Below are 27,873 nucleotides of genomic sequence, written 5' to 3' on the forward strand. Positions count from 1 at the left end.
CCGTACAGCAAACAGCAGTTCGCCGACTTCGTAAACAGTAACTCGTGTGACCGTAAAATGTGCTGAAGGCTCCAAACTTTTTATGACGAGTGCCAATTGATATTCATGATAATTAAATCATCTTAAATCAGAAGGGATCTCACTGTGAGAGCCCATCCCGGCTGTGGCAGTCGGTGTATTCACAGGTGAACGAGCGTAGAGGACGTTCCTGGACGTAAATCTCATTTACCTGTGGAACTTCCATCCGATCTTGTATCGGTAGAGACAAAAGGCCCCCGTGTAACTGAATTACTTTATAACCTAATTAAATTAAATGAAATCTCGGGGTCATCAGGGATATGATAGTTCTGTGTGATCTAGGGTCTTTCCGTCAGGAGGGCCAAATGAATAACATTGCAGGGGATCTGGCGTACAAACAAGCACAATATAGTGTGGCTTGTTAATAAAAAATAAAAAAACAAAAAAAATAAAAACTGGTTTTGCTTTTTAAAACTTCAATGCCTTTTTTTAAAAATGGGTTTTGAGTGGTTGAGTGAGTGGTTCATGAGCAATGACTGATTCAATGGTAATTATTTAAGAATTTTTCTGAAAAATATGTCCACAGGCTGGTTTGAATTGCTTTATAGAACAGAACACATAATGCACTTACATGCACACATTAACTTATTTGTTGACGCCATTTTCAAATACACTGATTGATAAAAGCCATACGCTGTGTACTGTTGCTAGTCTTTGATATAATTGTGGTTACTCAAAATCACACAAGAAGCAAAACCCCAAAGTGAAACTTAGAGCCTGTGTTTTTGCTCAGCTTGCTTTGGGCCAATTAAGAAATGTCAGCCATGTTTTTTTCCACACTTTTTCAAAGATTTTTGTCACTTTTTTAATCTCTTTTAACGGCTCTGGTTCAAAGTTTTTTATTTTATTGTCAGGACTCAGGAGACTATCTGTGTTCTCTACCCTGCCCAAACAGTAAGGTCTTTACAATGGCAACAGTTAAAGGGAGCCATGTTTCAACAACTAAATCATTATACTGCAAATACTGCAGGCAGTGCCCAGTCTTAGAACAGTTAGAATAAGATGCTTCTGACACTGAGACAGTGGAGTGGAAACACTGCCTCGTGCAGAGAATCGCACCTCGTGACATACGCTGGGATTTTCATCCCCTTTCTAACGCAGTGTGTCGAGTCAGTCCTCTGAGCCCGCGACACCGCGCATCTGCGGTCTCAACAGACACGGCGGCTGTTAGGAAAACAAACTTTCAACCCCTAATTACACTCAGCCGCGCGTGGTATGGAGTTCCTTCCAGCCATCTGGGTTGACAACGACCAGTTGTGACAGCTGCCCAAGAGCTAGGATTAAATGTTTTTTTTATTTTATTTTTTATTTTTATTGACTTCAGGTACATTTACTATACATGTGTGCTATTCCTCAATGAAAGTCTGTTTGGTGGGTCCTGACTTTTTGAGCCAAACTGGATGCCTGCTTTATTTTATGCTACAGAATCAACCAAAAGGCCTATGTCACAATTTGAATTGTTGCATACTGAGGCATTTGAAAGTAGCCATTTAGTAGGATACACTTTCATACAGCGTACCAACACAAGAGTTATGCAATTAACAATTAGTTCATTGTTAGAATAATTAGTGCATAAAAGTAAGATAATTATCAATATTCACAAATATGGGCAATTTTAATGTTTTGTAGTTACTGTAAGTTTACATTTACTTTAACAAATACAAAGAATAATCCTAATCTAAGGAGGACTAATTAAAACATAGTAGGAAATGTCCTTGTTTTAAAATGTATGTATTGACAGTAAAGATGTGAAATGAAGCTTCATGCCGTATCATCCCCATTTATTTCATTTACAGAAGGTTGGGAAATTATAAACATAGTTCATGTATTTACACAAGAAAACTGTCAATATATTTAATTTGAGATCTTAAGGAATCAAGGTAAAATTAGGCTTTGATAACACATAAATACAACCCAGAAGGATACAAGAGAAAACAGAGAAAGAAAACACTGTTAATACGAATTTCTAGGCTTCTACACAAACACAATATTTTTCCCTTTCAGGAACGTCATGTATGCACATGATTACACGCGGAATAAAGGTCTCGTCCGCTCTCAGAAAGCATGCTATACTGTTCCAATGGTGATTAGCACGCTCATTGTTGTTTCTACCTAAAAATTCGAAATTAAAATGAAAAAGGTAGCATGGGGTTTCACAAATATTTTTGTTTAAATATCAACATTTATTGGGTGATACTTCACACTTTGTTCAGCCAAATAGCATTTACACTGTCCACCATGAGCATTTGAGAAATGCACATTAAGCTAGAAGATGTAGCCATTCCAAGCTCTGCATGGCTGCAATTTTTTTTTTTTTTTTTTTTTGACTGGTTCTGATTTGCTGGAAGCTTCTACGGAACAAAGGCCAGAAGAAAGTCTTTATTTAAAAAGTGTTCCTCTGTCGTACGCAGGGTCTTAGCCTGTCTGTGGTGACTGTTCAAGAACAGTACGCCGCCTAATCAGCACAACTCACAGCAGGGGCAATACACTGTAATTCTCGATCGCCCATACAGCTAAGGCGAGGTTAAATGGAGAGAGAGGGAGACGTCCCACGCTCTCGCTCCTGTGTTTTCAAACACTCACAAAGATTTGCGCAAAAAAAAAAAAATCTACCTCTCCCTGTAATGAGGTTTTTTTTTCTTCTTCTTTTTTGCAATGAAAAAAAAAATCTATTTAAACCTTTTCAATGTGCTGTCTGTCAACTGCACGTTCGCTCTCCGCGAGCCGTGTAAGAGCTTCCATTGTGAGAACTGTATCTAACCGATGTTTAAATGTTGCCGGGCGCAATTTTGCCGAGGACGCTTGGCAGACGCATTGAAACGCGTTTGATTCCGAGACTTAATTATTTTACTTTAAAGATGTAACTATCACGTGGGGCCTTAAAATGGCATTCACTAATTGTATGAGTATTAACAGAATCCAAACAGACTACATTACTCAGATAAATATTAGTTACAAAATTTAGCAGATGTTTTATTCCATGTCAATATTTTATGTTCATATCTACAAACAATCCATACAGATATAGGCTTATAAAATAAAGCAGCAACCGTCTATTAGAAAATAAGCACCAAAAACCATGGTCTACACATTTCACCTGATGCATACATCTTACATCTGTATAGTATGAAGTCTATTTAACTTACAAAGCTATGAACTGACTACATCCACTCCAAAAGTCTTTTAATTACAGACCATTACCATCCCATAATATTTAAGTGTGGATTGTATTAGATACTGGTACAAATCCTGTCTTGGATATGGAGAACAATCAAGTTGTTTGATAACAAAACAGCTAAAATAGAAATTTGCATTTCGGCTCACAAAACAACATTTGAAGGGTTTTAGTTAAAAAGGTTGATACACATACTGCTGCACCCAAAGACTGAACATCAGTGTGCCAACCTTTCCGTTTCCGTTTCCGTTTCGCACACTGATTTCACACAGAATGATGCTAATTCAGCTCTTACGTAAAAGGTACAAGGAGGAACCTTAAATTTTCCTTGCCATGTTCTGACTTGGGTTGTTTGGGTGTAGGGCAGGCAGGATCAAGCTTGCGCAGTGTTACAGGGAGACAGCGCATGCAACCATAAGGCACAAGAGATCTGATGTCTCCATTCTCCCTTTAGAGTAAAGCATGGGGGTGATGTGGCTCCGTGTTTGAAAGGAGTCAACAATGGGCTTTCTTCTGGCATCCGAAAGCACCATCTCCGAGCTTGTGTTCCAAAAGTTTATTTCTTCACTGGCAGAGACGTCAGTGGCAAAGGTGGTGCAATGCAAATATGCCACAATGCTTTCAAGCAAGAAATAGCATTTTTATATTGTCAAGATCTGAAAAGATACTGCAACACTATACAGCAACAAAAGCTATTTTCAGATAGAAAAAATGATAATAAAATGCTGTGAAATACCTTTATCATTATATTGCCCCAAAGGTGCACATATTTACAATATACTGCAGCACATTTCTTTAATGCTGTGGTTGGGTGTTTATGAGCCCACAAAGGACTACAACTTGCTCACGCTGACACCAACAAGCGGCCTATATGAAAGCCGCACTACAGTAGCACCTGAACAGTGCGAAACGTTGGAAACATTTAACTCGAGATTTTTTTTTTGGCTGTACTTTCTTCAAAAAGAAGAGCAGATTTTATGCTATGCGAGAAAAAGGAGAAGACTGTATTACGTTAGCCAGTTACCGCGTTAAAAGAATTTACCCTAAATGCACTTTAAAATAATTATTTCCTGGCCAATAGTGAACGTGAAGCTCCAGCCTAAGAATTCTGGGGAAGACGGAGTAAGCGTGGATCGTTACAAAGACTTCTTGGCGTCACCACAGAGTGTGCGTAGGCTACGCTAACTCAACACTCTCCCGGGGTCCTCAGTCACGTGCAGTGCTGTTTCTTTCACATCATCTTTCCGCCCGTCCGAATAAAAGTAATAGCGCGTCCGCGCCATACTGAACCAGCCACGGTGGGGTAAAAACCTCGTTCAAACGATGACAAAAACACACCGTTTGTAGAAATATATATATTTTTAAAAACTCCGTTAAGAACGGTCCCTCTAGAATCCAGTTCCATCCTGTTCTTAGGGCAGTGATGTACTTTCAAGTGTGGGCTGAGCTCCGTTGTCAAGAGATGGTGTTTTACTCGTTTTATTGTGGGGTTCTGGATATTTTGGCGCGCGAAAGCCTAGGCTAAAATGTAGGAAAATCATAGAACATCAGAAAAATAAGAAAAGCACTCAAAGAATCAAACTGCTCTGTTTTTCACAGTGTTGCTTTCGCTGGTTAGGTCATAATTAAGCCTCATTCTGAATAATCATATGCAATACGGTCTGATTACAATTGCTGTTGCTGTTTCAGGCAAATATGTCAAGCATTCATTGTTTTCTTATGTGCAATTATATTAATGAAATGGAAATGAATGATACAATTATGAGGACATTATTTAATTAGTACTTAACCTTTGGATTTCTTTTATACAACAATATTATTTCCATGTTAAAAATGAAAAATCTACAGAAAATAATGTTGTAAAGCATCTATTTTTGAAACATATAAGAAAAATTACAGTAAAAAGGATTGGACTAGTCCAAAAAGTTGCCAGTCATATTCAAGCATATTATATGTAGCTAATAAAAATGATTTTAAGAATAATTAAAATCATCTGAGGTGTAAAACCTCACAGTAATTCTCATAGTTTCTGAAAATCAGCACTAATTCAAAAAATTGTAAAAAGCTAAACGGTTTAAATGTGCTTCCTTCCAAAGGGAGAGTGCGTGATGCTTTTTGAGCATGCAAAGGGGTTATTAAATATCACACAAAAAACACACCCAAAGACACAAGGAACCCGTAGCAGAAGAGGAAATGTAAGGACATTTTGAAATTAACACATGCAATTTTTCATTCACTGAACATAAATGCAATATTTAAACATGAAGTGAAGCTTCAAAAAAATGGGTAGAAATGAACCCTATATGAAGCAGGCTGCATTTATTTCTACGACTACCACTTCTATTGCAATGACAACAACTACAACAGCTTCCCTCATCTCCTAGTCAGTTTGTGGTCAGTATGTACATGTGTGTGTGTGGGTATGTGTATGTGTGTGTGTGTGTGTGTGTGTGCGCACGTGTCTGTTTATGCATTTGGAATTAGTGCAAATAAAAAAGAATTTCTCTGACAAACGAGGGAGTAATGACTATGCTTTGCGTAGTTCCTGCTAGCCCATTCGCAGTGGCATTTGAGTGACCATCAATCCCCCGCTCTGCCTCAATTTATCTTTGTTTCAGGATTGAGGTCTCGAAGCTGCACTTAGAAGAATACTCCAAAGATGTCCGCCCGCTCTCAGGGAATCTGTCTTACACACCTGAACGGCCCTCCTGCTCATACCACCGGCTCAGAGAGAAAATCATTACACACAAAAAAAATCAAATAATAAAATGCTTGCAAAACAAATTCCTTACATTACACCTGTCCTTGCTCAGTCTGTCGAAGCCTGTTTGTGTCAAGGATGTCATAAAGCTAAAGCTGTATGAGGTTTTAAGAAAAACACATCAAACAGATCATTCATGAGATTCTTAACATGAAAACACAACCATATCCTGACCTTGCTTCACAACACCCTAGGAGGTACTTAAAGTAAATAATTTACCACTGGATATTGGCTTTGACCCCTGTATTGCAGTTACATAATACAGCCCACAAATGCCTGTCACCTTCAGACCAATCCACTCTGCATAACATATTTAAAGACACTCAGTAACTGTATACAGTTAAGTAGAATTAAGAATATTACATTGATGTTCTTCACCTCATTACCTCTTGTGTTTCCCTGACAGTTTGTCCTTGATTGAACATACATTTTCCATTCAAGTTTTTTTTTTATGAAAGCTCTTTTGATGAGGGTTATTCAGCCGGTACGTTCAGGGTTTTAAGTATTTTAAAAAATGAAATGATAATGTATAGCAGCGAGTGCTGTGTGAGCGTAGCAGGGGCATAAAGAAGAGGACAACAAAGAGAAACTAGTTAGAAGGATGGGCAAATTGATGGCCGTGGCGTTCAAGCAGCCAGCCACTTATCCTTGAAGACAATGGGATGTGGCTGGTGCAATGTCGCCACCTAGTGGTTACTTTGAAAAGGACGACCGCCGTCCTCACTATAGGAATTGGAACAGATGGAAAGGTTCCAAAAGTGCCAGGAAATGAATCGTAAGCATCTGATGTATGTGATTATATGTGAAGCTGTTTATAATGGAAATAAGTAGCCTATCAATGCGATCAGTGGTAATTTCCTGCAAGGTAACCTCTGATCTTCCCAGCAAAACAAACCAATTCTATTTCTTTTTTGAATGGAGTGCCTTTTGAAGTTAAGAAAGCCTCATTTTGTTTTGTCTACACAAACTCAGTTGAATTCATTTATTCATACCAATCACTTACCTGTCTATCAGTTCATGTATTAAACTCCTACTCGGCAAAGACAATACTGAATGCCAAATCAAGCCACACAGTCACAGTTTAAACAAGGTTAAAAAGTCGATGTCAGTTAAGACACATGCTGTGTACCTACACTGTGTTGGGGGAATAACATTCTCAAACATCAGACATGGACCATTTAATCAAGGGCATTTACTCATTAATGGACCGGAACATTCATATGCAGTAGTCGGGCCTGCATAGAATCTGGTGGACCAGAACCAAGGGTGTTCCTAACATGGCAACATAGTTTAAGAGACTGGAGATTGCGATCTCACACAGGGGGGGGGGGGGACTTGCGATGACTGTAGAACGGGGGGGGGGAGATTGCGATCACAGAACGGGGGGTGGGGGGGGGGATTGCAAATGGGGACAAATGCGGACTGGGAGGGACTGGGATCACATTTGGGTGTGGTGGTTCAGCCATGATAAATTGGGCGGCCAGAACACTATTTATATGGCCATGGCTCGCCCACCATGTCCTAGCTGCTGTGGACACACCATTCAAACACCAAAGTGCTTTTTGTAGGGTTCTTAGCTCTGGTTAGCCTGAGCCACAAAATTAACAATTTAGGCAGCCTACAATACTAAATCCTTACACTAACGGCACCCTGCACCCTTGTATTGCCTTGCATGTATTGTCTGTTAGGATACGGTATGGTAAGTGAATGTCTGTTAGGATAGGGTATGGTAAGTGAATGTCTGTTAGGATACGGTATGGTAAGTGAATGTCTGTTAGGATACAGTACGGTAAATGTAAGTCATAAGATACATTGCAGGAATGCCCTTGGAACATTATTCTTTTTTTGAGTGGAGAAAAATGTATTGAATTACAGATGGATAGCTTAATTGTTATCATGTTAACCAACTATCAATGTCAGAGTCTGGAAGGGTAACAATGCCTTTTGTGAGAGGCCTACATTACATTTAGATTACATTACATAGAAACTCACTGACTCAGACCACTGAGTCAACCCCCTTAGTCTGGCCCTTCAGCCAGTACCTGACATACAACAGGCATTTGGTATAAATTATTATTTTTTCCTATTTTTCCCGTCTGTATAGCCAGTGCACATACACTGTGGACTTTTGTAAGACACCAGCAAAAAAAAAAAAAACGTTTTTCTGCATTATGGTTCTACCACACAAAATCTAAATTTCTTTAAAACCAAGTGAGGGCTTTCACCTTCACTGAAGTTAGCTAAACTACCGAGCTGGCTAACGTCAGCTGTGTGCCTGCTTGCATGGTATTCCAGAGAACATTCGTTAATTAAGGCGTTCCCACAGCAACTTCCCCAGCTAACTGTTATCCTTGGGTGACGTTACTAGCTAGCCTAGTTGACCTTCACCTTGATGACGACGAATTAAAAAAATATTAGACACAGGGCAGACTATACTCTATAATAAAAGTACGCATGCATGCATACATACATACATGCATACATACATACAGTACGTAGCATGCTTGCCGTGCTCCATTGAACAGCAGACCGGGGGGTTGAAGTTTTTTCAGAAAGCTCGCGGTTTGAAGCACTGCATTAGCCCAGAGTCATAAGACTCCTGGGCACTCATTCGCGAAGGTGAAGAGAACCCACGCAGTCCTGCCGCCTGACACAAGCTGCCGCAGTTATGGTGTTTGTGCTGACCATCAACCATTAGCTCTGAAGGACTAGCGCGAAGCAGCACTTCACGGCCAAATGGACGGTCTTTTAGCGGAAGGGAATTAATGCGCAGGGAAATTGAAGGTGGAATGCCAGCTTCCCCCGTCACTGGCATTGAGTGCCTAGCCCGACTGCACACGCCGTGCAATTTTTTCCTCATCGTGAAAAACGGCTTAATTCCACCACCACATGGGTTATGCAGGTGTTAAAGACCGTGCAATCCAAATAATTATTTTGAAGTAGTTACATTATACATAGAGAACCAAACAAACACACAGCGCCCTCCAACAGAGCAGTAACGGTAGGGTTGAAAATGGTTATTTTTGCGATATACTTAAGGCATTTGGATTTGAGATGAAATGATATATATAGGACAGTATGAGTACAGACAATCAGCTTTCATTTCATGGTATTTACATGTGTTTTTTTTTTATTGTAGAAACTCTGTGGTGATTAGTTTAGTCTGATGGTAAGGCACAATATGAGTGCCGCACTCAGGTTCAACTGGGCTCGCTGCAATCAAGCCTGGCTACAGTATGTTCAGTCAGTTGATTCTATCAATTAAATTTGGTTAATTGGTTGACTGAGTAACTAAGGGGGCTACCACATTTTGTACATGCGTGATATGGGTGTTCGATAACTTTTTTTCATTAAATAAATGAAATAATCGTTTGAAAAATGTTTTATGTTTGCTCAGTTTGCCTTTGCCTGATATTACACTCTGTCAAAAGATCTGAAATATTTAGTGATAAATATGCAATACTTTTCACAGCGCTGTAAGAACGATTGTGCTAATCTACATATAATTTGTGCCCTTTAGGAACTGGTCATTGATGATCACTGGTTATGTCACGGCATTACGTCATCTCGTACTCGGAGGCGGGTTTAGACCGGGTGGGCTGGCGGGAGGGGGCGGAGTGTGTGCACGTAGCCTTGGTTACCAGGCTGTGGACGCACACACACACACACACATCCGCGTGAGATTTCCAGGCCGGTTGTCTGTTCCTCCCTCGGACCGTGAGTCATGGCAGACGAGCACAGCCCACCCTCACACTTGCGTTAGTCAAAACATAACAACGGGGAATGAACAAATCTGAAGTCGCTCTTTAACTATAACTGCCCTTTCTCATGCTTAAGTTTGAGGAGGAGTTTGAAAGGGAAACAGGAAAAGAACGGATTGTGTGGATCTGACACAATTAAAAACCCTGCCGCTAATATTTTTCTGATGCTCACACTGACCAAAAAAAAAATTTCAGCGGCAGAATTTATGAACTTGATAAAAGAGGTGCTGTGCTTCTCTTTGTGAGCCAGTTTGTGCCACCTTTTGAGAAATGATTTTGTGGGTACGTCCAAACAAAAACCCTCAGTAAATTCAGGAGAGCCCAGACTAGCAGGTCGGTCCTCCAGCAAAGGGATATGGGATGAGAGAATCCATGGCGTACCATGAATATTGGCACGAAAAATGCTGAAACGCAAATTTATCGATAGGAACAATAGATTGGATTTTTCTGTTTTATGTGTTCTGTCTCAGTTCCCAGAACACAGTCCTGCAGTGGACTCTGCAGTACCCCAGCCGAGGTGGACAGTGACTTTCCGTTTAGCTGGTGCAGGCAGGCTGCATGTGCTCCGATTGTTACTCTTATCAATTCCCTCTGGAGAGCCACATCCAGCAAGCTCCATAATATTTGGGAAAAAGACATTTTTTTCTTGATTGGGCTCTGTACTTAACAATTTTAGATTAGCTTTTATTGTTTTTTATTTTTATTGTTTATTGTTATGCATCACCAGGCCAAAGCAAATTCCTTGTACGTGAAAACGTACTTGGCAATACACCTGTTTCTGATTCTGATTCTGATTAGCAATCAAACTATTCACAACATGTAGTTAAAGTGCAGATGCTCAGCTTCTCAGCTCTGTATGCTCGTAAAAGGTACTTTCATACATTTTGGTTTCACCATGCAGAAATTACAGCACTTTTCATACATAGTCCCCCCCATTTCAGGGCACCACAATGCTTGGGACAAATTGGTTCATAACTGTCTCTGATAAGTCAGGTGTGTTCAAGTCCACAGTTCAGGTATAAGAGAGCTTTCAGTGTCTCCTCTTGATTCTAGGCTTTTCGTTGTGGTCTGTTATTGGTGTTTGTTGACATGAGGACCAAAGATGTGCCAATGAAAGTCAAGGGAGCCATTATGAGGTTGAAAAACACGAAAAAAAGAGACATAATTCAAACCAAAATCAACTGTTTGGAACATCATTAAGAAGAGAGAGAGCACTGGTGAGCTCAGTAATCACAAAGTGAGAGGTAGGCCAAGTACAAAACAGGATTACTTTAATTTGCATAATATATGTCTCAAACAGGGTGCCCTCAAATGGGGGGTGTACACACAAAAACACCTTTAAATAAAAGCTGAGAATGTGCACTTTAACCGAATGTGAATTGTCTGATTACAAATCAAACAAATCCAAAATTGTGAAGTACAGAGCCAAATCAAAAAAAAAAAAAAATCTTTGACCCAAATATTAAGGAGCTCACAGTATATAGGCATCCCTGCAGGTACACAATTTACTTTTTTTGTTTGTTTGTTATTAACTTTCTTTACTCGTTGCTTTGTTGGAGATACGCACGCGTCACCTCTCCTCGTGTCTGTCCGCTGTCTCTCCCGACTGCTGCCCGTATCAGGGTCTAAAACCCCAGTGTTGGCTTTAATGGGTCGTCAGAGACACAGCACCCTTTTACCGGTCCGAGCCTACAGCCCAGTTAGGGCACTGCGGTGCTCTGCTTCCAGTGGCCGCTCCACTTGGTCTGACCACTTTTCCATCAAGGACCCACAAAATGGCTGAATGGCCTACAATCCGTGACCTGACAAACCACCACTTCAGGTGGTTCCTACCCACTGAGACCTTAATGCACCACCGCTCCCAAACTTGGAACTCACTTTCCTCCTTTATGTTTCTATTTGATTCATGCTACTGTTTTTTATTATAATGTAATGTAATGAATGTGTTACTATTGTAATATTTCTTAGCATGAAGAGCCTTGGGTCAAATGTGTATGTGCTATATTAAATGTGTTACATCACACTTCATAGACTTGGGTAGTGACAGAGTCTTATCAGCACAGCTGTAGGTTTTTACAGTGCTACGCTCTGCTCCGTTTTCGCAATGTCAGAAAACACTGGTAATGTGAAATTGTTTATCTTTAAAATTAAAGCGGAATAAATAAAATTTCATTACCTCACCCCACAAATCTGACAATTTGAAAGCATTCTGGATATGGATAAAAACTTTTCATAAATCTTTGAACTCTGAAGCTTGAACTCTTAGATTCTAACTATTGTGAACCGTTTGCCTTCGTTTTGTTCCCTTGCTGTTAGTTCACTCCCTCTGATACTCTTTACAACCAGCAGAGGGCAGTAGCCAGAGGAAATAACCTTGCTACCATCGATACGGAACTGCCATCCCTGAGAAGGATAGGACGAAACACAGCAGGGCTGAAGGTAATAAAATCAGTTTACATTCTTTGGCACTTGCTAAGTGAAAAAGTTAAACTACACACTCCTACCGGGTGGATGGCAACACATACGGGTTTGGCCTAAGCAGACATGTCAAACGCCCGTAAGGACAAATGCGTACAGACCAGGCGTTTGTGTAGACGAAGTCTGGTCTCCTGTAGAAGTTAAAAGCATGTGCACTACACATTTCTATATATGGAGTTGTCCTTGGCAACCTGGCTTCACAGACAGAGACAGACCACGGGTTAAAGAGACTAAGACAAAAAAAAAGAGCAGGTTTGTCCTTGAGAGGTTGGTAGAGGATCCATTAATGAGTTTCAGAGGAAAATGTTTTTGAGGTGTATGTGTTGGTCCTGGGCCTGGAAGGTATGGGAACTGTTGTTGTAAAAAAATGAGAAACAATTTTAAACATGTATTGTAGCACTATTAGTTTCGTACTCAATGCCAATATCTTTACCAATTTGAGAGATTATGAAATTTAAAGTTACGTGTAAGAACGTTTTTAAAGGAAACTCCTTCTGCGTGTCAGGAGAGCACTTTAACAAGGGATGGAAGGGTCACCTGATTGTGATTTTGCATCGCAAACCCAGGGTCACGAAGAAAAACTGGCATTAAAATGCCCTTAAGGAAAACAGTAACCACCCACACAGCTAAGTGGCCTGCAGAAACCTCAAATGGAGGAAGTCGGCATTAAGTGTGTTCTGGAAATTACTTGATAAGTGCTTTGGACGAAACCACCAGGGTCCAGTGTCCAGCTTCAAACCACACTGAGTATTTTAAAGGGGCCACATACACTTGGAGTATGCTTTTAAAGCGGAAAGTGAGGAAGTTAAAGCGGCCAACCCAATGGGAAACCCTTTTGGTCAGTGCTCACCATGGCGGTTCTCTGACCTCAGGCGCACAGTTACATATTTCCAACTGTCATTCCTGTGAAAAAAATCATAAGAAAACATAAATTCCTTTGAAATAAATAGTTTGCTGAAACACTGAGGTGCAGAGCTGGAAAAAATGAAACGTTTTCAGATTCTTTAAATTCTCTTTTAAACAAAAACACAGGAGAGGGATATGATTGCAACTGCAATGTCCTTTGCTGTCATCACAGTGCATAAGCATTCACGAGACGCCTTCAGCTGTGATCAAGCAGAATGAACAGAATCAGCCCGTAGTCCCCCACAGGGGCGTGCTAGGTACTTGCTAGGTGCCTGCTAGGTACTCAGTTCCATCAGAAACACATTTAACAAGCCCAGTCCTCATCAGGGCTTCATCTTCTGCATTTTTTTTTTTTTTTTTTTGCATTTGACGCTGAAGAATATTACTCTGACATTACCTTAACATTATATCATAATCAGATTGACATTTGTATAATTATGGCCACTCTTCTCTCCTTCATGTCCACGTTCTTCGGGATTCGGGACCTATATTAGGCGTCTGAATGCGCTCCCCCTCATCACATGAGCGCAGTTATGAGAGGAGCGGAGAGGTCTCCCCGGGCCTTGGCCCTCAGGAGCACGTAGCATTTCCAGCACGGATTCCTGGGAGCCACACAGACCCGGGCCACAGGGGCTCTCAAACGAATGGCATTTGAAACTCAAGCACTCAGGGGTAAGTATAGGTGGTATATTATAGGTGGTATAGCATGGGTGGTATAGTATAGGTGGTATAGTATGGGTGGTATAGCATAGGTGGTATAGTATGGGTGGTATAGTATAGGTGGTATAGTATAGGCGGTATAGTATAGGTGGCATAGTATAGGTGGTATAGTATGGGTGATATAGCATAGGTGGTATAGTATAGGTGGTATAGTATAGGTGGCATAGTATAGGTGGTATATCATAGGTGGTATAGTATAGGTGGTATATCATAGGTGGTATAGTATGGGTGGTATAGTATAGGTGTAACCTGGAACCCGTTAACCACCAGGAAGGTTCTTCAATCACTCCTCATACCAATTATATTGTCTATAATGGCTCTGCACTACAAAAACGACACTTGGCCGACCATTTCATCTCACAGGATAGTACTGCCACATCAGGGGGTTTACCACACCTAGGTAACGCAGCCTGACCGAACCCATTTGGTACTTTGTGTTCTTCTGCATTGCAGCTACGGACTAAAGCCCTGGAGATGCTAACAGATCAAGCTTCCTTTTCGCGTACTGAGCTAGCACGGTCGGGTAGGCACCTGCTTTCTACCAGCTTCCATAATATTTAAGTCGCATTGCCTCAATGTAAGACGCATACTAGATGAGCATCGGGCCTCAACGTATGTGAAATACTTCAAAAATCTTATCTAGGCAGCCACAAAATGTCCTCATATAACTGACAATTTTCAGGGAAAGATCGGTTGGGCCTGTTAAAAAACCACCTCCTTTTGTTTTAAAGGTCAGTGAAATTTACAGCAGCAAACTGGCAAGAGCAGCTGAGAGAAAGGATTTAAGAAGAAGGCATTCAAGTAATTCAGTGGATTCCAATTATAGTGGCTGGTAGCATGAATACTGTGTAAACAATTAATACAATTTTTGGAATGCACCTGCGTTTTTTTTTGTCTTGACCAATGAGGTTAGGTCTAGCGTTCTTCGCTTGTACGCGAGTAGCAGACTGGTTTGTGGTGCTATGTTTGGAGAGAGCAGTATCGGGGGTTCTCTTCATATCTCAACTGTGGTGCATCCTGTAAAAAGGAATGTAAGATATTGTTCTCCAGTTGCTACGTGCATAGATGGGGAATTATGGCTGAAAAAGGCTGAGGACTCCATTAAAAATTGTACTTTCACTATTTGATGAAGAGTAAAATGTCCAGTGTTAACTGGATAAGAACAGTTTGCAGTGTGATCGTGATCAAATATACTCAGTTACATTTAACACTGAACCTTTTGCTGGGTGAGATTTATTTCCAGGAAATTTAGTGTCGATAATTTTTACAATATCTTTGGGGAGCAAGGTTGATGACTAAAGGATGTGTCCACTAAGAGCATGATATTGTCTTATGGGTAATATTTTACGGGCATATCGTTCAAGGATGCTGTAGAATGTATTTGAATGTAGCAGATGGGTGTTGATAAATATGATGTGCGTCACATGACAAATGTGAAACCCTGTACTGAAAAAGGGATCTGCTATCTCTCTCATCACAATCATACAGGAACCGAATGCATGTATTGCTTCAGCCGTATCTCACCTGTTACTGATGTATTTTTTTAAAGGAAAGCGGACAGTCTGCTGTTCTACTGGTGAAGAAAATGTCACGGTGGGGAGTCCAGCCTGGAGTCCAGGGGGGGGGTGGGGGGTGGGGGGGGGGGGGGCGCCGTATGTGTGTTTAGAGCTGGCCACCGTCCAGACCATGCCACACAGTCTCCCTCATCTTATACACATACATGCCACACAGTCACCCTCATCTTACACACTCACTTTAAGAGATGAAAGTGCTCCTGGGATTTTCCCGGACGGGAAACTTGGGGATTTCCCCGAATGTGGCATGATGACACCTCCAACTGGGCACGAAGTGTACAAAACTGGGGAGAAGAAGGTGTGGGACGGGGGGGGTGGGCGGGGGGGTACCATTTGTCCAAGAGTCACAGTCCCCCAGTTTGTAAATCCACGATAACTAACCGATGTGCGGTTAGAGTGTCAACTTCAGAATCCTTACTTTCCACAGTCTCATCATTAAGCGGGCGGCCACTGACAATGGAAGCCTGTAAACGACTAGGAGAAAAGCTTCGCAAGTGCTTTTTGTCTCCCATTTGTAAACATGGCGCTCACAAATGTGCCACGATGCTATGATGACAAATTAAAAACTGCAGATACACAGACAAAGCAAAAAAAAGTTATAGATGAGCCAAGCAACGAACTGAACTGCTGCCTGTGTCAAGAAGCGCTGACAGGAACTCTAGCCCTTCTTAATCCACCCGCACTGCACACTGTTTAAACAAACACTACAGTATGTATCACCAGTCAAAGTTCTTCCAGTACTCAGCGAGTGAGGTCACTCTGGAAACCTCTGCTCTAAATGGTTCTTCTGCGGGACCACAGAGCTTGGAGTACATCACGCGCAAGTATCCTTTCTACACAAGTAATAATTTTAGATAAATATTTGCCTCGGTGACATTAACCAGATGTGTTGGCTGTCAAAGCAACTGGCTTTCTTTATGGGCCAAGGACTTCAGTCTTCCAGATCTGAAACTATTGCAGGAGGCGTACAAGAACGGTGAACTACACATAATTGGACTTATAAAACTGTTTTACATTGGTAAATGTACATTGGTGGAGGACCACACAAGGTCTTGAGAGACAATATCCCTTTTCACACATGTATCTTAACTCATAAATGTTCAGTCAGTTTTCTGTGTCGGTGTCATGTGTGAACAGGAACAGGAGTCGATTTTCCAAGATGTTCCTCCAATTTGTGGGTGAGGATCTAGTATGTTTTTTTTTTTTTGTTTTTTTTTTGCAAAATAGAATAGATGTGTTCAAACACAGAAATGTTTTACCAATGCTAAGTAATAAAGGTGGAGTCTCCACAACAGTGTTGTTTACCATAAGCATGGATCCATTTGGTACTTGGAGTTACCGGAACATGATTTTTTGTGGTAAAAAATAAATACATAAATAAATAAATAAAATTTAACTCAGCACAAATGATTCACTAAAAGAGGAAATGGTGTAAGAAGAGAGACGGGGGACATCGCAGTGCACACGTCATCACTTCACACCATTCCAACATTATCGTTCTAAGAAATGTTCATGTGCATTTGTTAAATGGAGAGCTTTTACAGTGAGACGATCATCTAATGGAGTTAAATGCGATTACGTGTTTTTAAGTAGCTACCGTGTCTGCGTCCTCCTTTCATAGACACGAAGCTTGTACATTTATTAGTGTGTCCATTTCTTTTGTAGTCTTCCATGCATTTAAAACGTGTGTTTGTATTTACAGGATGGCGTACCTTACTGCAATATACATATTCAAACAGAAATTAGCTTACTGCTGTGATGATACAATATGTTGGTATTTTGTGTTGGTGAAATTATAAACTAATAATAGTTCAATGTTACCAATATGTTGCAGTGTAATCAGGGTCGATAGGGCTGGAATATGGAGTCCCTTCATTTGGGTCACTATTATAAAGCCTTCCACCTGGCTCTCTTTGTCGTCCTCAAAACGTGTGCAGTTTAAAAGATTGATTTTATTTAAAAGTGATGGATGTAGTGGTCTCAGTCTCTTTAGATTGGTTCATGTTGAAATGCGCATCGAAAGAATGATCAAGACATCTGTCACAACTCTTCAAGTGTAGACTGAAGTATTAATTTTTATTTTTCAGATTCATAGGTAGCCATCACATTTTAACCCATAAATGTTCTGATACTATGACATCAGGGAACATCAGCCACACCTATTCAAGATGCCACAATGAGGGTAAAATCAGATGAGAATAAATGTATTAGAAATCAAATTGTTCCTGTATTGGGTGCAGTTTCATTTTATGAATTCTTCGGATTGCCCTACCATGGGTTTGTACATAATATATAATATTTCATGTAAATTTTAAAAAATGTATATTTTAACTACATACATGCAGAAACATTTAGTACAATATAACAGCACCACCAGACAGTAATGGAGAGTTATCATTAGAAATACCAGGTAGAATACACTGCAGCTATACCCTTGAGCTCAGCATTAATATGTGTTGCATTTGTACAAACATAGCATAGTGTTCAACAGTGGTATTCATTGACAACATTAATTTTACTTACTTCCCAAACTAGGACTTGTTATTATCTGAGTTTGCAGACTATCTTTGGAAGTGCTAAAATATGATAATAAACTCATTTCTGTTGATAACGTCTTTAATTTTCCTGCAACCTCGCATCAATTTTGTCAAATAATTTGACTTGTTTATAAATGTTACTCAAGGTCTCCCAACATCCTTTGTTACAAAAATAAACACTACAATAAAATAAATAAATAAAATCTCATTTTCTGATCATCTCAGTATAATCTTGATGTGTCGCTATCCGGTAACATTTTCTCTGTGAAGTGCCATTATGCCCACTGCTTCCATTGATAGGTGAGTGAATTCAGTGAATAAACTAGCCCTGATGTGATTCTTCACTTGCTTAATGAAAGACTTCACACTGAAATACTAAGACGTAAATGTCATGGTGTATCTCAAGGAGAGTACGGCAAACTACAGTATATCACTATGTGTGAAATCTGCTGAGCTGAGTGAAAGTGTAATGGATATGCACTCTTTAACCTGTTCTCCAGATACGATTCCCACCTGATTTCTTACATAAATGTTAAGAACTGTGTGCAAGCTTGCAATCAATACCTCTCATGCTGCAAGGAACTTTCCACTTTCATTTACAGTAAACTAGTTGTGGTTTGATTCAAGGTATCACTACAATTACTATTCTTGCTGTAGTGTTGGTGTATTATAGTTTAACAATGTTTGTGCTGCTCTTGTGCATAATATGCCTTACAGAGCATACACTTGTAGTGTATGCCTAAATTATTAAAGACAGCACTTCCTGACAGACTAGCCTGCCAGAACGGTAGAGAGCCACACGAGATACAATACGGAGGCGAATGGCACCATTTTTGGTTAGCGACAGAGGACCCCCACCCCCCGCATGTACAACTCAGTCATACCAGCTGTCTCTGCTTGCTCATAATTCCTGACCTTGCAGACATTGTCATATTTAAAGCCTGGTGCTCCACCTCATCAAAAAATATGCCCGACATTTTCCACCAAGGATAAAATATGGAGAAACATTTTTTTTAATGAAATTTTAAAAAAGCAAACGAAAGAGAAATTAAGGGGATTTTAAAGCCATGGCACATATTACAAAGTTCAGTGTTAAATCTGGTACACCTGACCACTCTGACTGGTCTGTCAGATTTCAAATAACACCATTATTTAACTGTGTAGTAAGTGATTTCGCAGTTTGATCATCTTACGCATATTAAACTTAATCGCTGTAATAAAAGTAGTGGTGGTAGTGGGGTGGAATCAGTCAATGTTATGAATTATTTTCGTACACACATATATTTAAATAAGTCTTGGGTTTCTATTTTGATATAATAAGCCTGCACTTTTTTATAACCACCGATGACTGTTCACTACAAGTGACCTCAAAACTGGAGAAGGTTTTATGCAAAATAGATTTTATGGAATGCAGCTTTCAGTTCAGCATTTATTGTTACAGATAACATAGTTTAACAATGACATGGCAGAGACTGCAGTTGTTGTTTTGGAACGAGACTGTTATTCAAAGAGCTAAATATAACATCACATTTAGGCTACATCTGTCGTCTCCGTGCGCAAGAAAACAGTGGTATTAAGTCGGCTAATTAAAGAAATGGTTCCTTTATGACTTTTTCATTTTTGCTTGTAAAATATATTTAAATGATAACCTTGAGTGTGGAATATTTCATGTTATAAACTCCATAATCTGTCAATTCGTTTTCTATTCAGATGAATTGGTTTAAAAGCGAACTTGTGTGTCTCTTGGCGGCCGCTCGAGAAGGGCAGTTCTCTCGAATCAAATGCATTTGTCTCCCCGGGGAATGCAAGTCGGCAGTTTACTTAAGAGCAAAGGATGGCGTGGTTCATGTTCACTCTCGCAATTACGCGGCACTGACATCCACATATTGAGAGCATCTGGGATGGAAAGACGGGCTGCCGGCGCGCTGTTGGACTAGCTCGGGCACAGTCGCAAGATGTCTGTTGCGCTAGAAGAAGGGAACACTTTGGAAGAGAGGTCGCGATGCGTTCGGTTATTATCAATTTTATTTCCTCTAGCCTCCCTAATGGTGTTACTCGTTGGATACGCCGCCTTAGGGGCTCTGTTATTCCGGTACATCGAAGGTCCTGACGGTAGGCCCGTGGAACTACAAAAGGACTACAAAGACTTTTTGCTCACTCTCGTGAAGACAGTTCGCAATTCAAGCGAGAATGGTAAGTATTTCAATAAGAATCCGAACAAAACATAGAAATAGTTTCATTTAAACTTATTTTCATTTCAGAAAGTTTCATTTCAGCTTTGGAGGAGACACTGCTGGACCACCTGGTCTCGCGTAATCAAACGTCAAGCCTAACCTAGTGTAGGAACAAATAGCCTACATATCAAATATTGGGGGTGACATGCGTATCTCCCTCTCCCCCCAGACCTACTCGTATGGATGATATTTTATGTATGATCAAATAAAATAGAATAGTTTTTATTTTTCTTAGGTTATATTTTGGATCTTTTAGTAATTGATTAAAAGAGATAAGCCAATCGTATGTATGCACCGGCGTTTTTACCTCCAATTACCCTATAATTAGCCAAACAATGTATCGTACGAAAATATATATCTAGGCAGTCTATCGTGATAGCAGGTGTTTGCTTTTCCTTCAGACAGTTCACCCGAGCAAGAAGAATTCGTGATGAAACTCCATGGCAAGATGAAAACTTTTAACACGACATGGCTTCAGAGTCCAGAACAATGGAGCTTCTTTGGCGCAATGTTTTTCTGTTGTACAGTATTTACAACAGTAGGTAAGTTTTAAACTTTTATGAACTTTTATCTCAATAGCCTAAATGATGGCTGCGCTCCCTTGTAATTATTATGTATAGCAAACAGGTGTTTTGTTTCAATGTATTGTTTTACATATTGAACGCAGTCTACGTTGTTTTGTCGATAAAAGACGCAAATGCACTGTCCTGAATGATCATTTACTGGGGATAAAATGTCCAGTTTTAATTAAACTCTAACAGTGTTAATTCAACTCTTAACAGATAATATTTGTTATCTGTCAGGAGTTGAATCAATACTGTTAAGAGTTGAATTTGAATTAACACTGGACGTTTTACTGTGAACACGCGAAAAGTTAATTCATAATATCCTCCACTAGAACGGTTTTGAAGGAACGTCGCAAATGTCGAGTCACGCAGAACTAGGTTTCCTTCTTTTATTTTTGTTAAGATTCTGTTGGGTTTTCAATTAATTATCATTTACGTTTTCGCATGTTAAGCTTGTAATACGTCTTATACATTGTTATACATGGTAGGAACGGACAAGTATCTTTTCGCTCCATGTGTAATATTTGGAAAGGGTTTTTTTTCTTCCCCCTCGTGTCCCAGACCTCCCTCAGTGCTATTGCAGTACTGTTTCTTATAAAAATAAGTTGTAATGTGAAATCCTGGAATCCAGTGTTGTAATATGTTGTCAGTTTGTCTACAGGTGGGAGCTGGAGGGAGCACATTACCTTTTGTGGGAGTATCATTCATTTCATACTTTTTCGCATAAAAAATATATGAAAAGATATATGAAATCCAAATATCCTATGGGTATAAACAAGTCATTCTCAGCTATCTGATACATGTCTTTCAGCATAAAGTATTTAGCCAATAGCGCACCACACCATGTATTGTAGGCTACTAAGTGTACACAGTAGCTGGTTGTAACAGACTGTAAAGACCAATGGGGGATGCTCTTTTTGCTAAATAGAAAAAAGTGCTGGATAAACAAGACTTTTTGGGGTTCAAAAACATCATATGTACAGAACCTGCCTTTGGTCTTTGGGGGAGGAGGAGGGGGGGTGATGGTAAAAGCATGATGCAATTCAGTTTCTCTGCAGGTTGAGTAATCTATTAAGCAGATATCCATTATGTTCTGCGTGGGGAGGCATAAACTGTGGCCTGTGTGTGCTCCCATTATCATAAATTTGGTCATGGACAGATGGAGTAGGTGGTCCCAAGACTCTAGGTTGGTTAGTCTCTAAACCAGCTGAGAGGAAATATGCAAACTATTTAATAGTATGCGGTGCCTTTATACATTAATACGAGCATTGGCATCTTAATCTTATTTTTAGACTGGTTTTTTTATCCGCTCGGTTTCTCTCTGTCTTTCATCTTGGATTCTTTCCATTGCATTTGGGACGTGGAACAAAGGACCAAACGTTGTTTACCTCACAGTGCGCGGAGCAGTAACACAGACTGGCCAAATGGCAGTTATCAGGCCACTTACAAGAAATAGCAGTGAGGCAATAAAGCCCAGAACAGAATTTTTGTCGGGGTAAATCAGGAGTAAAAGGGGGGGGGGGGGTATGATATGGGCTGTATATTGAGGGATCTTTGTTTCAAAACTCCTAAGTATTCGGAAACTGGAATTAGAGGCTCGTATTTAATTTGACCTTTAGTTAAACAGGGTAGGTTGACTGAGCACACATGCTCATTTACAGCAACCAGTGTGCCACCCTTGTGACAAGGGGCTTCCAGAACCACTCGCATTACAAAGACTTGGCTTAATACAGGGTATGATATTAGAGCTGACCACAACATATAAACATTTGATGTTGAGACAAGTTATTTCATTGGAGGAATGCAGTTTAACACCCCCTTTAGTTAAAAAAACAAGCTCTGAAGTTAGTTTCCATTTCCGTTGTGATTCATTTGCTGCATTGTTTTCAACAGTGCTTGGTACTTTCTGCTCATTTTAATTACAAACTGCAATACATTAGCTACTGCTTATTAATGCAGTACTGGTATGTTTTGCATACCAGTGTTGCAGCATGATATACAGTGAGATCCATTATGTTTGGGACAAATTTTTCCTTGTAATCCACAATTTTAGATTGTAGTCAAACAATTTACAATATGTATTTTCCTTCCAATTTTTAGCTGCGACCGGCAGCTCTATAGCTCTGTCTGTGTCGGTCAGTCAGTTGGTCGGTCGGTTGGTCCACAAAAGTGTCCCACCCCGTAGCGGCCACAGTTTTTGCCCCAGGAGGCTGAAATTTGGCATGGAGATTGGTAGAGTTGAGTAACTTTCAGGCTGATTGACCAAAAGGGGGCAGAACTCCCGAATGGATTCACAGATTTGCACAAGATTTTGTGGAAAGGTTGGTCATGAGCCAAAGAAGAGGTCACGTGTGTTTGTGCGAGGGTGTGTGCGTGGATGCATGCACACATGGATGCATGCGCGTGTGCGGTCACAACTATTGCGGATTTGTGCTTGTTCTCCAAAATTTGGAGTTGGATAATTGTACCTTCACTGTGCTACTCGCACCTGTACAAACAGTACCACAGCTAAAACAGGTGTACTTTACCAGTACTAATGAGCCAGTGACTATTTCACTCCCTACAGGCCACACAGTACTACAGGAGAGCCAGGAACTATTTCACATCCTACACACAGTACTACAGCCAATACTCATGGAGAGCGAGCTAGGAAATGCAGTTTTCTGTCAATAGATTTTTTAAAACTGACTGCACTTTAATTGCTACCACAAAAAAACATGTCAGTAAAGGCTATGGGAAGATGTTAATCTTCTGACTGGTGTCTTACTAAGTGAAAACAAATGTACAGGAAACATATTAGGGAGGTTTTCTTCTCTGCACACCATTAACGGTAATGGGTTTGGACCGGATTCACGTCTGAACGGCACAGTGGGTTTCTGCAGTTCTGTCTCAGCAGACACTTTATCCCCCTTGAAGGCATACATGAAGGAATGGGTCTTTAAAATATGTAAAATTGTATTGTAAAAAAATTGTATCGAGTACTTTCATTTTCATGAAACAGGCGAGGGGCGTTTAAAAGAAAAACAGGCCTTTACAAGAAATGATGGTGAAAACCCACATGGTGGTCGTATGTGTGAGATGTGGTTTATCGTTATTTTTGCTATCGTTTTTAATGCCACGTGATAACGCGTCATGCAGTGCATTGTGAAAATACATCAGGAAGTCTGCTGAGGTCTGATACACGCTAACTAACCGTGATCAGGAGACACAGGCTAACTGCAGATCACGGCCTTTAAAACAGGAGGGCCACGAACCCGAGAAAGCACTAAAAAATAAATAAATAAATAAATAATTTTAATCACAGACACATTTTTTTTTTTTTTTATACCGCTATGTAACATTACCATTAATCTGTCATCACGTCTCTCACTGTCTCTCTGTGAAATCCCAACGCCCGTTTCCCATTCATCGCCATCATTTCACTGTGGCCATCCCTCATCTGCTTAGTCTGCGAATCAGGGGAATGTGTGTGAATTACGCGCCAGATCTGAAGTTTATTTTCCCAAGCTCTCACTGTAAGCTACTGAGCATTTTTTTTTAGCCTTCACGATACTATGACACCAGTAACACCACAGGGAAAGTACTGCTGTTGCTGTAATGAGGTAATCGATCGAACATGACCTCATGAGTTCCCGTCCACGTAACTCGCCCCCTGTGCTAATGAGCTTTTTAAAGCAACCTTTCCCCCTGATGTTTTAGCACCCACACAAGTTTTCACCTCACAAAGCAGGCCATTGATATTTCCAGATAATTTGTGATTAAATGTAGTGAAAAGATATATCCCAGGCAGAATAGCTCACTACAAAATGACTGTACTACTTTCCCCATTTCTTTCTCTCTTATTGATAACAGCACTGTTTACAATTATGTTTCACTCAAAATAATGATTTTTAACATGAAGCCCAGGCAAACGTGATATTTCCAGTGTTCAACAGGAAACGTTTCAGACCAGATTTCATGATCCCCCAATATTCCAAATTCACCAGCAGGTGCCAGTCTTCTCAAATATACTGAGGCCTCCAACACTGTATAATTGCACTGACTCATGTCCTGCGACTACCATGCCTATCCTGACTACATGTCCCAGGTGACAGCAAAAGGAAATGGAAGTGAACACACAGGGTAACACAGGCCTCCCGTTTAACCCCCTACCGTACTCTCCTTCTCCTGTGTCGCTAGGATACGGAAACATATACCCCGTGACCGTCGCTGGGAAGCTGGTGTGCGTCCTCTACGCCATGGTGGGGATCCCCCTCATGCTGCTGGTCATCACCGACGTGGGGGACATCCTGGCCATCCTGGTGTCCAAGGCCTACCTCCGCCTGCACAGGCTCTGCTGCTCCCTGCCCTCCTTCTGCTCCTGGTTCTCCTGCCGAAAGCAGGAGAAGCCCGAGGAGGGGGGGCTGATACGGGACACTTCCGGGCAGGACGGGGTGGTGGTCCGGGCGCCCATGGACATCAGGCAGGTGCTGCGCAGCCAGGCTTCGGTCAAGACGTATTCCGTCAAGCTGCGCAACGCCGAGATCTTCGATCGCATCGTCGCCCGGGGCAACCTGGCCAGGGAGAGCCTCCAGAAGCACAGGGGCTTGTACCGGAGCTACTCCTGCCCCAACCTCAACCAGGCGCCGCCCCAGAGGGGCCTGTGGGACCTGTGCACCGGGGAGGAGGTGGAGAAGCTGGACGTGCCCCTCATGCTCATCCTGGTGCTGTTCTTCGCCTACCTCCTCTTCGGCGGGCTGGTGCTCCCCCGCTGGGAGGAGGAGATCAACATCTTCGACGCCTTCTACTTCTGCTTCGTCACGCTCACCACCATCGGCTTCGGCGACATCGTGCCCCAGCATCCCAAGTTCTTCATGCTCACCTTCCTCTTCATCATCGCTGGCATGGCCATCCTCTCCATGGCCTTCAAGCTGGGCCAGTCCCGCTTCGTCAGCTTCTACCGCCTCTGCATCCGCGGCCTCAGCGGGGGCACGGTGCAGAAGTACAAGTAGCCGGAGGGTCAGCCGAGGGCCCCTAGAGGCCCCTAGAGGCCCTGCAGACAGGAGGCCGTCAGCCTCTCTCTCGGTGGCGCTCCCATGACAACGGAGATGCCCCGGAACTCACTTTCCCCCCCCACTGACAGAAACTTGCTGAGCCGAGCCTAGATCAGCTACACTGGGGCATTGGCTGGGTTTGCGTGCACTATAACGCCTGGCCTCTTGCATTTAACGCACATTTGAATGGATGGGAGATGCACACTGCTGTAAAAAAAAAAAAAGTCTATGTAGTGTTATTGCTAGTGCTAATATATGTGCTGCAGTTACAACCAGTGTTCTCTGTAATAAATTTAAAATAGCATGGGTAGCAATGGCTAAAGACATAACCCACAAATTGTTAAGAAGGATAAAAAATGAACATTGAGAAGTTTTTTACATGGATGACTTGAGCATGTGTATAATCATTTTGTTGGCTCAACTGATAGCTACACTTAATGGAACATTTGAAAAGCTCCAGCTTAATTTCCACCTTCCTGAGATCACTGTAGCCGTCTAAACCACACAGTTCCCCAACCCTTCCCACTCCTGAGAGTTCCTGTAGTACACAGTTCCCTACCCCCTCCCACTCCTGAGCGTTCCTGAGGTTTATGTTCTGCTTGACCTCGTAATAATCTGATAACATCCATCACTTTATGTGAATGAAACCAGATGAGTAGGTGCTCCCGGCATTCAGGAAACAGTTTATTCTTTTTGCGATTATTTATACGCAGATGACAGCATCCAGACCAGCCTGCGATTTATACGGCTCTGGCTTATACGGTCAGACATTTATGGACATCATTCCACTTGTGCGAGGGGCAAACTCCCACCACAGACTCATACCTAAAACCGTACAGTCTGTGTATTACCCAGAAATCACAGCTTCACGTTACCACGACAAACAGAATTTACCAGGCTGCGGAACTCCAACAGAGTCAGAGCCAGCCTGCTGTTCGATTCGCAGATTACCCACTGCATGCTAGCATTCGCGAGTGAAGTTTAATGGTCTCTCAGTAATTTAAAACTGTGACCGCTTGCATTTGCATTAGCATTAGCAGATTTGAGTACACACACACACACACACACACACACACACACACACACACACACACACACACACACACACACACACACACACACACACACACACACACACACACACACACACACACACACACACACACACACACACACCTTTTTTTCACATCAGGGTCATTAATTGCCAGTGTTTTACCTGACCAGTCGAGTTATTTGGATTCTGAGTTCGGAGCACTGTTTGTTTACAGGTAAGCCATTTCATTTGCAGTTTGATTGGTATCACAATATGCCATATATCACGATACAGAAATGAAATGTTTTAATTTAAGCGGTCCGAAAAGAGCCAGTATCGCTGGGAGGCGCATCACTAGGGACAGGGTGGGCCTAGGGCAGCCTCTGATTCAGGGGGTACCTGCAGCGCACCAGTGCCAACTCCAGCTCAACCCAGCGCAGGCTCTTAGAACGCACTTAAAATGGTGGGCACGTTTTCTTGTCTGCAGCCTCCCAAACTGACAGAGGACATGGGGAAAAAAAGTAATGGGACAGTAATATGACTGGGCCTTTAAAACTGGCCAAGAGAGTTAAACATAGGGGAGAAAATGTTGTTAAGCTAAAGAACTATTCTTCCATTATTTTCCAGTACAGCATTTTTCAGATGTTTGACTTGTGTTTAGTTTTGGGACTTTCCGTTACTGCTTCTACACAGGTTGCTACACAATTCTACATGCATTGTATATTACTGCACGGATGCACAGCCCTGCCATCCTATATAGCCAATGCGTTGTTTTTCACTCGGTTGACATACAGGGAATGCAAAAACTTGCCCACATTTTCTTGATTTATTTACACAAAAGCACGTGTCCAGTCCCATCAATATCAAGTCTGAGTTAGGTTGCAACATCATGTTACGCTCCATATTTGGGGTCATTGAGTTCAGTTCGGTCAATTAGGAAATTGCTTTAATGTGCTGGAAAATGCCTGCAATGTTCCATGTACATTTTTTCAGTTCATGAAATTAATCTTAATCGTT

General features: G+C 41.3%; 1 protein-coding gene across 1 annotated transcript; it reads left to right on the top strand.

The window, feature by feature from the left end:
- Positions 1–19,827: 19,827 nt before the first annotated feature.
- kcnk18 (potassium channel, subfamily K, member 18) lies at positions 19,828–26,893 on the top strand. The gene is made up of 3 exons (XM_035399598.1): positions 19,828–20,183; positions 20,626–20,766; positions 24,970–26,893. The coding sequence occupies exons 1-3, from the start codon at positions 19,946–19,948 to the stop codon at positions 25,779–25,781; spliced, it is 1,191 nt and encodes a 396-aa protein (XP_035255489.1). The 5' UTR covers positions 19,828–19,945; the 3' UTR covers positions 25,782–26,893.
- Positions 26,894–27,873: the final 980 nt, after the last annotated feature.

This window comes from Anguilla anguilla, chromosome 18 (assembly GCF_013347855.1).
Source record: "Anguilla anguilla isolate fAngAng1 chromosome 18, fAngAng1.pri, whole genome shotgun sequence".
Classification (NCBI taxonomy): domain Eukaryota; kingdom Metazoa; phylum Chordata; class Actinopteri; order Anguilliformes; family Anguillidae; genus Anguilla; species Anguilla anguilla.